Source organism: Acinonyx jubatus, chromosome B3 (assembly GCF_027475565.1).
Source record: "Acinonyx jubatus isolate Ajub_Pintada_27869175 chromosome B3, VMU_Ajub_asm_v1.0, whole genome shotgun sequence".
NCBI lineage: Eukaryota > Metazoa > Chordata > Mammalia > Carnivora > Felidae > Acinonyx > Acinonyx jubatus.
The window spans coordinates 5818607-5832252 of record NC_069386.1 but is presented as its reverse complement, the minus strand read 5'-3'; the positions used below and the strand labels follow the sequence as shown (position 1 = coordinate 5832252).

The window sequence follows — 13646 nt, the reverse complement described above, 5'->3', positions numbered from 1 at the left end:
CAGAAGATAAACTTGAATTAGCAGCTGCTCTACCTGAGGGCAAAGACAAGCCTGAAACCTCACTACAAGAAAGTCACCTGCTGGAAGACACCTTCAGACACTCTTCAAGGGAGGAGGGGGAGATGCTGACCCCTTGCATCAGCACTTTCCAAAATCTCAGGAAACAGGGATAGCAATTTCCTGATGTCAGGTGAACAACTAAAAATAGACAGTTTTATCAACTATAAAAGAAATCTGCAGCAGCAGCAAATTACTTTATGGAACCTATCTGAAGATAAGACATAGGAGAAAGAAAAACATTTTTATGACTTTTTATTTCCTTTGAAAGCCACACCCACTGGTATACATGGGAGACGGATCTGAACTGTGGTTCTCCTTAAGAGAAATTACAACATAGCGGCACCTTTAACAACTGACAAGCTTAAAGCAGCTCTAAATGCTTGCAAAGAGGGGGCTAAGAGGTCTCTGAAATGTCTAAGATTCTTTCATATGAAAAGGGAGAGTGACCACATCCAAAGCACCAATGAGCTCCGGGGGCCTCGTGAGCCTATCAGGGAGCACCGAGTCAAGTATCTACAGCAAGAGTGGGGTTCTGTGACTCTCTTGTACCAGGCTTCCCCTGGAGCTGTGGAGCCAAGCCAGATGTTGAGAGAGAAAACTTCACTCCGTTCCAACATCCAACCTTAAGAATGCACTCACCACATCTGTCTGGAAAGTGTCATCCGACAATCTTGGGAGAGTGAACAGAGACTGAAGATCCTACTGGAAAATGACACGAAAGGCCTCCAGATGGCAATGCCAGCGATGAGGGATCTGAAAACAACTACTTCGTTGTGATAAAAATAAATTCCTAAAGGATCACGGCTTAGCACTGAGTAGCTGTCTTATAAAAAATCATTCCCTCTCTCCAAGGGCCATGAATCACAGTGACAACAACCCGCTGAAGGAAACCAGGATCAAGCACAACTAAGATACGCCAGGTGGACGGCACTGGGTACGGCATGAGCCCCGCTGGATAAAACAAATGTGGCAGTTTCTATTCCCTTGCTGGCTATCTCTCACCTTGAATTTGGCACATGAGGACACAGACCATGTCAAAATTATGCTGGCAGCACAAGTCTGAGGACATGTACTTTGTACTTCAATTCTGCCTGACAGTCAGCTTCCCTACTGAGTATCACCTGACCTCAAACTTTATTACTGATGTCTGAGTCACTCTATTACTCTTGGGGAAAATTATAAATTCTGCTAGCTAGGTCAAAGACCCTGTGTCATGATTCTTCCAAAGCTTCACTGTGTCACTGGATTATGCCTAGGGAACTCATTTCACAAGCCACACAAAGCAATTTCTCTCACCTTTGGTGTGGCCATCAGCCAGTCATCACCGTGACATCACTGCCCTATACCAAGAAGGCTGTCCAGGTCAAGATGGACAATGACACAGGCCCGGTAATAATCACCTGTGTGTTAAAACTAATAGCAGATCTTAGCAAAATACCCCCAAAATTATTAAACTCAAGTTATTAAATGAAACATGTTCTGGGGCTACTCCCAGAGTAAAAAGCCCCAAGAAAGAACAGGAAGGTGTAGAGACGGATAGTTTTCTAGCAACCCTGCTCAGGGAGAGAAGGTACCTTATCCATATGGAAGATCAAATCCAACTCACAAACATTTTCAAAACACTTATCCAGGGTCTCCACAAAAACCTAGGAAACAAGGAGAAACAGAAAAAGAAAAGAAATCAGAACACAGTCACATCTTCGTCAATGTCACATTTGAAAGTAAAGGGGGGCAGTTGTGATACCGTTTACCTTATGATGAATTTCAGAATAAACAAAACAACTACCAGCATTAGGCAATCGTCCTACTATCCCAATTGAGAGGGCACAGTCTAGACCAGGTCAATCTTGTTTTCAGTACAGCAATACAACCAGCAGACACGTGGGGCTTTCTTCCCCCTTTAGCAGATGCTACTTTACATAGAAAAATAACAAACTGAAATACCAACTACGTGCAGTACTGTGTCCTTTCCCCAAGCCTCCACCTGTACCCACAACAAAATTTCCTTATTTCGGTGTTGCTATAGGTCTGTCCCGCTCGTTTCAGTGAACGTGAACTTCAAAACGCCTTTCCACGAACTTTCCACGAATTGTTAACAAGCTCACAACTTTAGGTTTTTAACTTCTTAATATAACAGGAAAGGGTACTGATGAGAAGAGTACGGCTTAGTGAATTTTCAGAATGAACATATCACGTAACCGACCACCATCCGGATACCACGTGGACTATCACCAGCTCTAGCCGCGCCCTTCACGCCCCTCCAAAGGTAGCCGCCATCCTGACTCCTGTCTTTGAACTTACACAGATGGCGTCACATAACAAGTACTCTGTCTGACTTCTCTCATTCAACGGTGCTGGGGAGCTCCTCCATGTTGCTGTGTGTCATAAAATTCGTTGTTCATATTCGCTGCCATAGAGGACCGCATAGAAATATTCATCCATCTCCTACAGGTGGGACATTTGAGTGATTTTCAGCTTCTGACGGGGCATACAGTGACATAAATGGAAATCCGGTTTCTAACCACTTTGGACAACTACTTGACATCATTATCTATTACAGCAGCAATTCTACCCTAGGTACATCCCCAACAGAAATGCATACATGTGTGCCAAAAAACACGTATGCTAATTTCGTAACGGCACTACATTTTTATCAGAGGCTGAATATTTCCCAGCAAGGATAACATTCTTGAATTAGGGCGTGTTTTCTATCCAGGTGCTAGGCACTCGGTGAGCCCTTACAATCCAGCAACGCAAGACCTTCAGGTTGGGAAAACTGTATCAAGTAATTTGGCTGAGAATTTCCCCGCTTCCATGTTCCTAATCTTCCTTTTTGGGGCTGCTTCTCCTGAGGTGCTGGACCTCCTTATGCTCTTATCTTTTCTCTTCCAGTTTTCGCTCAGATCTTTAATTTCTAAGAGATCATTTTGTTCTGTGTTTCTTGTTGATTTAGCAGCCTGTTTTTATTTGTTTGATTTCCCTGTGGCTTCAAGACAGGGGTTTGCTCATTTTACTGTTTTCCTTTCTTTGTATGGGCTCTATTTACCTTACGTTGCCTTTTAGAGTTTGTCGGTTTTAGTCTCTATCTTCCATGTTAGAGGCTTTCCTCAGATCACTGATTACCTTTGTTTTTTTATTCCTAAGAATAAAAGGCCGATTGGCAGTTCTGCAATCATAGCTACTTGTTGGGGATCCTCCCCTTCATCCACTTAGGCTTTCCTACTCTGTCCCCTCAGATTGATCAGATTTCCCAGACAAATGTGACAATCTCCAGCCTAAAGGCTGTAAGACTGGCTACCTGAAACTCGGGAGCTGAGTGGCGGGAAAGGGCTAGGAAGTTAGCATACAACATTCACAAGGCACACATTCTTTTCACCGCCCTGACTTGCGCCGGCAACTCTCTGGTGGCCCCCAAACCGGAAAACTGGAGCTGGGAAAGGAAGGACTCAGGGATCTGACTGTTCTCAGACAGCTTTTCCTGCCCCCTCCACACTACACCCAGCATGATGCTGCCCGCTCTGGGCCGGGTGAGGCACCCACAGCATGTAGCAGTTTGCCCATCAGCTCCTACTGCTGGCCCAGGATGTGGCGTCCTTGGACTTGCCAAGTCAATTACCAAACATCCATATTCTTTGCTCCTTTCGAGAAGTTTCTTGCTAGTGTTTCCTCTCCTGTCCCTGTGTGTGTGTGTGTGTGTATATATATATATATATATATATATATATAGCCTTAGTTTTCAAGGAAAAAAATGAACTTGGAAGCATGGAAGGTCTCAGGAGGACTTAAAAAAAAAAAAATGAAACAGTCTCAAGTTCTTAACAGAAAATAAAATGTGAAAATACTCTGCCAAGATGTTTAGAAAAACAACCATGATAAGGAATGACTAGTCCTACTAGGTATCAAAATTCACTGCAGGGGCACCTGGGTGGCACAGTCAGTTAATCTTACTCTTGATCTTGACTCAGGTCATAATCTCAACAGTTCATGAGTTCAAGCCCCACGTCGGGCTCTGCACTAGTAGTGCAGAGCCTGCTTGGGATTCTGTCTCTCCTTTTCTCTGACCCTCCCCCACTTGTTCTCATTCTCTCTCTCTCTCAAAATAAATAAAATTTAAAAAATTCACTGCAAAACTTTGGTCATTAAAATAGTATAAAACTAAGGTAGAAACAAAAGTATGGATCAATGGGACAGAATATAGGGGCATCTGGGTGGCTCAGTTGGCTAAGTCCCTAACTTTGGCTCAGGTCATGATCTCAGGATTTGAGGGTTCGAGCCCCATATTGGGCTCTGTGCAGACAGCATGGGGCCGGCTTCAGATCTTCGGTCTCCCTCTCTCTCTGTCCCTCACCTGCTCATGCTCGCTCTCTCTCTCTCAAAAATAAACATTTAAAAAATGGGACAGAATATAAAATACTGAAACATATACCAGTGTATAAGAAAATACATCCTTCTCCCCAAGAAGTGGTAAATAATTTTCATTATTGTCAAAGGCATAATCTAGTTTTGGAAATTTGTTAAGAAGCTAAAATTCATACAAAATCTGCTATAAATTAAGATAAACGTAGATTAAAATGCATCATATCTATCTCTTAAATAACGTAACACCTTCTGTAAAAAGCAAAGGTGGGCTTTTGACTTAATGCTGAACAATGCTGGCTCTAGAATTCTATCCAATTCTGAACAAAAATGAATTCTCTAACAAGTTTTCCACTTTCTGTGAACTTCAACAGACCAAGTTCAAAAGCAAATCATGATAAAATCTACCATGGTCTTGAATTCTAAACTCCAAGAATTTCAGACAAGCGGCGCTATAAAGCCACTGTTGAGAAATTCAGTGAAGCACGGGGACACGTCCTGGGCACTCTGGGTTTTGAAGTTTGAGAAAATTAGAGTAAAAAGTTGATTTTGTGTGTAATATTTTTAGATGTTCTAGGAAGACCAAAACCATGAAAGCCACAGCAGTCTCTAGTGTCCCTGCCTCCTGCTGTGGCCAGCCTGCCTCCAAGACGAGTTCCCACAACCGGCACCGCGTTCACGCGGCCTCTAGGGGTTGGCGCCACCGAATCCTCTCCCTCTCCCTCTGCCTCTATTACCCATGCGCACTCCTCTTCCCTGCCCTGCAAGGTGTGGGGACCCTTCATAGTGCATGGGGCCTCTCATGTCAAGAATACACAATTTTTGACAAACGTGGTATTTTAAATTGGTGGGGAAAACATGCACTAGTTAACAGTGCCAGGAGACACGGCTGTCCTTCGGGGGAAAATTAAAGGTAGTGACCTGTCTCAGTACAGACATAAGAGCACCTTACAGGTTTTACAGAACTAAATGTAAAAAGCAAACTAAAAAAAGCAATGGCAGGTTCCTTTTGTGCCACTCACGTCTCTCACGGGAGCGGATTTAGTCAGTCTATGGGAAGCTTCTGGGTGGCTGGTATTGTCATAAGTGCTGCCCCAGCAGCCGGGACTCTGGAGTAGGATGCCCAGAACAAAGACAGACCATATTTCTCGGCCGCCGTTTTTATTAAAGAGGGTTAATGACATGAAGATTGGCGTATTAGTCGCCTGGGGCTGCCATAACAAAACACCACAGGCTGTGTGGCTTAAAGAGAAATTTATTTTCTCAGTGTTAGAGGCCAGAGTCCCAGATCAAGGTCTGGCAGGACTGGTTCCCGATGAGGGCTCCCCTCCTGGCTCACAAAGAGCCACCGTCTCACTGTGTCTCTGAAGGGACTTTCCTTGGTGCACATGGAAGGTGTCTCTTCCTCTTCTTATAAGAACAATGCCAACTGTTGGGGTCAGAGCCTCACCCTTATGATCTCATCTAACCATAATGTCTGTAAAAGCACCATTTCTAAATATAGTCACACGGAGGGTTAGGGCCTCAACATATAAACCTGGGGGGGACACAACTTAGTCCATAACAATGGGGATCTCACACAGGCTAGTAACATGGAATGAGATCAAATAGCTCCAGGAAAGATATCCCCAGATAAAGATCAAAAAAGAGGAGTCGGATGTATCTGTTTCTCCTAGAACCTCAAAATATCACCATTCAAGATCATGATCAAGAGGGAAAGAAAATAAAAGTCAGATGATGTAAGAAGAAAGTGCAGGAGCCAGAGCCGAAGCAAAGGGTAGGCTAACGCATGAAGAAACCGAAGATGCGGCAGATTCGGACAGCAAAATAGTAAGACGTGAAACTAAAAAAAAAAATCCTCTAACAAACACAGATTTGAGGAACATAATGACAAAGACCATTCTTCTCAAAGAGGAAGGGAGTGACTAAATTCATATGAAAATGATGAGGACAGATACAAATGCAAAGAAAGAAGAAGGTCATCAAGAGGCAGAAGTCACTCAAGATCTAAGGTCATTAAAGGCATCATCATAGTAGAAGTGGGGAGTGGAAATATCTTGATCCAGGAACAGAAAGAGAAGTCAGAGAGGAAGAACCATGATCCGGAAGCAGGGAAGAACACTGCAGATCAGATCTAGCCCCTGCTGAGGACCAAGACAAGGGTAGAAGCCGGAGCAGCATAGGAGGAAACATCAAGACAGAAAGAAGAAAACAGAAAAACCAAGAAAAGTCAGCAAAAGTTTAAGCCAGACTCCTACTGTATGTCTCTTGAGGCAGAAATAGCAGTGGATGCACAAAAAGCTTTAGCCAGAGGACGGAAAAGGCAGAGGTTGGAAATGACAACAGCAGCAAGAAGAGGAAATAGCTAAAAAACAAAAACAGGAAGTAGCCACAGTTGCTCAAGATTCTGTTCTCAGTGTTGCTGCCCTGTTGGCAAGGACAGTAAAGCTCCCCTTCATCCACGGCAGGTACGTTCCATGAGCCTGTGGATGCCTGAAACCATGGATAGTAACCAACTCTACATACGCCACGCTTTTTCCCATACACACCTATTTATGATAGTTTACTTTGTTGATTAGCCCCTCTAAGAGATTAATACAGTAGAACAATCAGGATATATTGTAATAAAAGTTAGATAAATGTGGTCCCTCTCTCTCTCTCTCTCTCTCTCTCTTATTGTCCTGTATTCACCCTTCTGAGGATGCGAGATGACACAGTGCCTACACAAGGAGAGGAAGGGAGGTGAACGTGTAGGCACCGGGACCAGCGTTCAGCTGCTACTGACCTGACTGTAAGTCAGGAGAAGGATCATCTGCTTCTGGATTGCGGCTGACCCAGGTAAGCGAGACCAGGGAAACGAAGCTGTGCATAAAAGGGGGGCTACCCTGAGTCCTCACACAGCTATGGCTCAAGTATGAGCCCCAACTAACACTCTGGCAGAGATCAGAATCGCCTTCTCTAGCTATTACAACCTAGCAGTTGTGAATCCAGTGAAACCGGCTGAACAAGAGAAAGGAAGACACCTCAGCAAGACAAAAAAGAAGGGACAAATCCCAGCCTACTTAAATATGGAATAAACTGAATTTTGAAAACAAGGACCAAAATGTCAAGCTTAGCAAATTAAGCAATATTACGAGTGAAGATGAGGCTGGATACAGCTCAGCTGATGAAGAAAGCTCCAAGACTTTAAGCAATGGGAAGGACGGTAGACTCTAGAAACCAAGGCTTAGGGGTGCTGCCCACCCCTCACCACTTCCTGCACAGTCAAAAATCCATCTATAACTTGACTCCCCCAAAATGTAACTACTAATAGCTACTACCAGGAGCGCCTGGGTGGCTCAGTCGGTTAAGCGTCCGACTTCGGCTCAGGTCGTGATCTCATGGTTCATGGGTTCGAGCCCCGTGTCGGGCTCTGTGCTGACAGCTCAGAACCTGGAGCCTGCTTCGGATTCTGTGTCTCCTTCTCTCTCTGCCCCATCCCCACTTGCGCTCTGTCTCCCTCTGTCTCAAAAATAAATGAACATTAAAAAAAATTTTTTTTAACGTTTGTTTTTTTTTTATTATTATTTATTTTTGAGACAGAGAGAGACAGAGCATGAACGGGGGAGGGGCAAAGAGAGAGGGAGACACAGAATCGGAAGCAGGCTCCAGGCTCTGAGCCATCAGCCCAGAGCCCAACGTGGGGCTCGAACTCACGGACCGTGAGATCGTGACCTGAGCCGAAGTCGGACGCTTAACCGACTGAGCCACCCAGGTGCCCCCAAAAAAATTTTTTTTCTATTAGCTACTACTAGTAGCTGGAAGACTTACCAATAGACAGTCAGCTGACACATGCTTTGTATGTTATATGAATTATAGACTGCATTGTTATAACAAAGAAAGCTAGAGAAAAAAATGTCATTAAGAAAATCATAAGGGGAGGGGCGCTTGGGTGGCTCAGTCGGTTGGGCATCCGACTTGGGCTCAGGTCACGGACTCACAGTCCGTGAGTTTGAGCCCCACATCAGGCTCTGTGCTGACAGCTCAGAGCCTGAAGCCTGCTTAGGATTCTGTGTCTCCCTCTCTCTCTGTCTCTCCCCCATTTGCACTCTGCCTCTCTCTCTCTCAAAAATAAATAAACATTAAAAAAATTTTTTAAGAAAAAAAAAAAGAAAATCTTAAGGGGGCACCGGGGTGGCCCAGCTGGATGAGCATCAGACTCTTGATTCTGGCTCAGGTCATGATCTCACAGTTCATGGGATCGAGCCCTGTGTTGGGCTCCACGCTGAGCGTGGAACCTCCTTGGGATTCTCTCTCTGCTCCTCCTCTGCTCTCACTCTCTCTCTCAAAAAAAAAAAAAAAAAAAAAAAAAAAGTAAGGAAAATACATTTACGGTACTGTACTATATTTATTGAAAAAAACCCATGTATAAGTGGACCAGCACAGTTTAAGGGTCAACTGTATTTGGAAATCTAGATGTTCAGTATGAAATGGCAAGATCATAAACCCACTCATAAAGAGGAATGGGGCTGAGTTTCACATCTTCAATGCAAGGAATGGATTCAGTTTGAAAAAGATCACACTTTTACAGTGTGGGACTTAACAGACTGCTTGTTTGGATTTCAGGTCCTTGTTCCCCAAAGAGCATTCTAGCTTGCGTGGGTATCACATTGATTTTAATTTAATGAAAAATACAATTCTCACTAATAAAAGAATGGCAATTATGTGATGCAATAAGAGGTGATTACAGTGGTAATCATTTTGCAATATGTAAGTGTATCAAATGAATAGACTGTACACCTTAAACAATGCTACATGTCAATTATACCTCAATAAAGCTGGGAGGAAGAGAAAAAAACATCAATTTTGGTAAATATCAAATCAGTGATACTGGTGTTAATCTTGTAATCAGGCTAAATCTTCCATTAAACTCAACAGGACAGTAATTTTTAGTTCATGAATTCTACTTTTCAAATATATAAATGCCGCAGGTGGGATAAAATATCAGACAAGGATTTTCTCTGTCATTTTGTGTATCTTTGTAGTTAACTTTTTACAGTTATTTTCACCTCTTGAAACATGAAAGAAATGTTATGCAGATATTCTTTAGACAATCTGGCCATTTGCTACAAAATCCAGCACATAAATAAATGTTAAAAAAAAAAAATTAAAAAAAAAAATCCAGCACAAATAAGCTGGGTGGTAATAATGATAAAAATGGTTTTCTCAGGAGAATAAATATTGTTAAAGTGGCCATACTACCCAAAGTAATCTACACATTTAATGCAATCCCTATCAAACACCAACAGCATTTTTCACAGAAGTAGAACAAATAATCCTAAAATTCATACAGAACCACAAAAGATCCCAAATGGCACAGCAATCTTGAGAAAGAAGAAATCCAGAGGTATCACATACAATCTCAGATTTCAAGAAATACTTCAAAGCTATAGTAATCAAACTCTATCATACTGGCACAAAAACATACACACAGGTCAAGAGAAAATAGAATAGAGAGCCCAGAAATAAACCCATGATTATATGATCACTCAATCTTCAGCAAAGAAGGCAAGAATATACGACGGGAGAAAGTCTCTTCAAGAAATGGCGCTGGGAAAACTGGAAGCCACATGCAAAAGAATGAACCTGGACCACTTTCTTACATCATACACAAAAATAAACTCAAGGGGCGCCTGGGTGGCGCAGTCGGTTAAGCGGCCGACTTCAGCCAGGTCACGATCTCGCGGTCCGGGAGTTCGAGCCCTGCATCAGGCTCTGGGCTGATGGCTCAGAGCCTAGAGCCTGTTTCCGATTCTGTGTCTCCCTCTCTCTCTGCCCCTCCCCCGTTCAGGCTCTGTCTCTCTCTGTCCCAAAAATAAATAAACATTGAAAAAAATAAATAAAAAAAAATGAAATAAAAAAAATAAAAAATAAACTCAAAATGGATTAAAGACCTAAACGTGAGACTTAAAACCATAAAAATCTTAGAAGAGCGCACAGGCATTCATTTCTCTGACATCAGTCATAGCAACGTTTTTCCAGAGATGTCTCCTGAGGCAAGGGAAACAAAGGCAAGTATGAACTACTGGCACGACATCACAGTAAAAAGCTCCTGCACAGCAAAAGAAATAATCAACAAAATCAAAAGATAACCTACTGAATGGGAGAAGATATTTGCAAATGACATTCAATAAAGGGTTAGTATCCAAAAAATATAAGGAATTTACACAACACCAAAAAAACCACAAATAATTCCATTTAAAAACGGGCAGAAGACACGAACAGGTCTCCAATGAAGACACACAGATGACCAACAGACACATGAAAAGATGCTCAACATCACTCACCATCAAGGAAATGCAAATCAAAACCACACTGAGATATCACCTCACACCTGTCAGAAGAGCTAAAATCAAAACCACAAGAAACAAGTGTTGGTGAGGAGGCGGAGAAAAAGGAATCCTTGTGCACCACTGGTGGGAATGCGAAATGGTGCACCCACTATGGAAGACAGTATGGAGGTTCCTCAAAAAATTGAAAATAGAATTACCACATGACCCAGTAATTCCACTACTATTTACCCAAATAATATTTAAAAAACCTAATTCAGGGCACCTGGTGGCTCAGTCGGTTGACCATCCGACCTCGGCTCAGGTCATGATCTCACAGTCTGTGAGTTGGAGCCCTGCGTCGGGCTCTGTGCTGACAGCTCAGAGCTTGGAACCTGCTTCAGATTCTGTGTCTCCCTCTCTCTGACCCTCCCCCGTTGATGCTCTGTCCCTCTCTGTCTCAAAAATAAACATTAAAAAAAAAAAAACAACCTAATTCAAAAAGATACACGTACCTCTCTGTGTTTACTGCAGCATTATTTACAATAACCAAAGTGTGGAAGGAACCAAAGTGTCCACTGATAGATGAATGGATACAATACAGAAGATGTGGTACGTATATACAATGGAATATTATTCAGCCATAAAAAAGAATGAGATCTTGCCATTTGCAACAACATGGACAGATCTAGAGAGTATAATGTGATGTGACATAAGTCAGTTGGAGAAAGACAAATACCATATGATTTCACTCACTCATGTGGAATTTAAGAAACTAAACAAATGAACAAACAAAAAAAGAAAACAAAAAAGACTCATAAGTACAGAGAACAAACAGGTGGGTCCCAGAGGGAAGGGGATGGGTGAAATAGGTAAAAGGGACTGAGAGTACACTTAGAGTGACAAGCACTGAGTATGTATAGAATTGTTGAATCACTCTATTGTACACCTGAAACTAATATAACATTGTATGTTAATTATACTGTAAAGTCTTTAAAAATGGTTTAAAAAAAAAAGAATGGCTAAAGAATAAGAAGAGTCATCCTTATGTGTCATCAATCAAGGGTTTACTGAGTAAAAATACATATATGTATATATACATATATATATACGTATGTGTATATATATAGTGTGTGTGTGTGTGTGTGTGTATACATCTATGAAGAGAAAATTTAAAAAGGTTTTCTCAAAAGAAAAAAAAGGAACTGCAATATTGGATAACATTTTTATACCTCGGAGCTATAAGGAAAAACATCAACAAACATAACTAAAGTTAAAAGAACAAAAAGAAAAAAAAGAACAATGGACTAGGAGAAAATATTTGCAATAAATACAATAGAAAAAGGATTTAATATCCTTGAAGTTAGGAAAAAAATGCAACACTTACCAATGAATAAAACAAATGGCCATTAGAAAAGCGGACAAACGATGTGGTCAGATATTTTCAAGTATAAACGACTGGTAAACACTAAAAGACATGAAGCTTCAGCAATACTCAAGAAAGCTTGGGAAGACAATGAATTTCTAGGTTCTCACCTATCAGACTGGCAAACGTTTGAGAATATTCTTAACATTGAAAGTTGGTGACATGATGGTGAAACAGGCCTTCTGGGAGAAACCTATCACATTAAAAAGTGCACACCCTTTAATCAAAGCAACAATTCAAATGTTAACAGCCTACCAAAGAAACTAACACATGGGCATACAGATGAATGTACAAGGGTGTGTGCTATTTAAAACAGTGAGAAACTGGGTACTGAATAAAATATCATGACATACCTGTATTACGGAAAAATCCTGCACTACTAAAAAGAATATATGAAATGGACAAAGCTGCAAGACTTATTATGAAGCGATAGAAATGCAAGTTACAGAAGCATGCAGTGTGACTATTCTTTATTTTTAAAAGTAAATGTATATGACGTGTATATATATGCATGCATTATTACCATTTAAAATTTATTTAGTGCTAGCAGGGGAGGGGCAGAGAGAGAAGGAGAGAGAGAATCCCAAGCAGGCTCTGCATTGTTAGCGCGGAGCCCAAACTAATGAACTGTGACATCACGACCTAAGCCGAAATCGAGACTGACGCATATGTGACTGAGACGCCCACAGGGGCCCCTGTATATCCATGCATTTAAAGACTTTATAGCGGCTGCCTCTAGGAAGGCGAGTGGTGTTTGAGTGAGGGGGCATGAATGCTAAGGGAAGGACTTCTCCGTTCTCCGTTAATAAACTTGTTGTTTGAATCTTTTATAAAAGAAAGAATATGTTCACGTACTACTTGTATAATTTTAAAAACCCAAAATAAAGTAATATATTTGAAATTCCAGAAATAGGCCTAAATGTATATAGACAGTTAAGTTTAAACAATGGGAGGCCGTATAATTTGGAGAAACTAGATAACGATATGGAAAAAAAGTAACTTGGTTCCGTACCTCAACATATACTGAAATAAATCTTTGTTCTAAAAGGCTTAAAAATGCATTTATTTTTTTAATTGAAAACAACTGAGATAGGAAGATAAACTTATAACTAGTGAAAAAGTAGAGGAGATAAGCACAGAGTTTTAGTGGAGAGTGAACAGTGTCAATCACAAATTGAGAATTAAAGGGAATGTTGTGTAAGAAATATTTGTGAACATAATGACGTATAAAAGCTTGATATCTTAAAATTTCAGAATAAACCATAAGATATTAGGACCTTCTTTGAAAAAAAAAAACTTTAAGATCTGAAAGAAGAATGAAGTGGAAAGAAATGCTATTTTTTTAAAGGTTTTTTTTTTTAATTTTTTTTAATGTTTATTTATTTTTGAGACAGAGAGAGACAGAGCATGAATGGGAGAGGGTGAGAGAGAGAGGGAGACACAGAATCGGAAGCAGGCTCCAGGCTCCGAGCGGTCAGCACAGAGCCCGACGCGGG

At 41.4% G+C, this 13646-nt stretch overlaps 1 protein-coding gene across 2 annotated transcripts in view; it reads right to left on the bottom strand.

Annotated features, from left to right (window-relative positions):
* Nucleotides 1–13646, bottom strand: part of AP3S2 (adaptor related protein complex 3 subunit sigma 2) — a 58400-nt gene that overhangs the window by 33274 nt on the left and 11480 nt on the right. Inside the window, exon 4 of one of the 2 annotated variants that reach the window (XM_027068071.2) lies at nt 1635–1706. The exons of the other annotated variant lie outside the window; for it this stretch is intronic. Coding sequence (XP_026923872.1) covers nt 1635–1706 — 72 coding nt within the window. The remainder of the gene's footprint in view (nt 1–1634; nt 1707–13646) is intronic. 2 annotated transcript variants of the gene reach the window in all.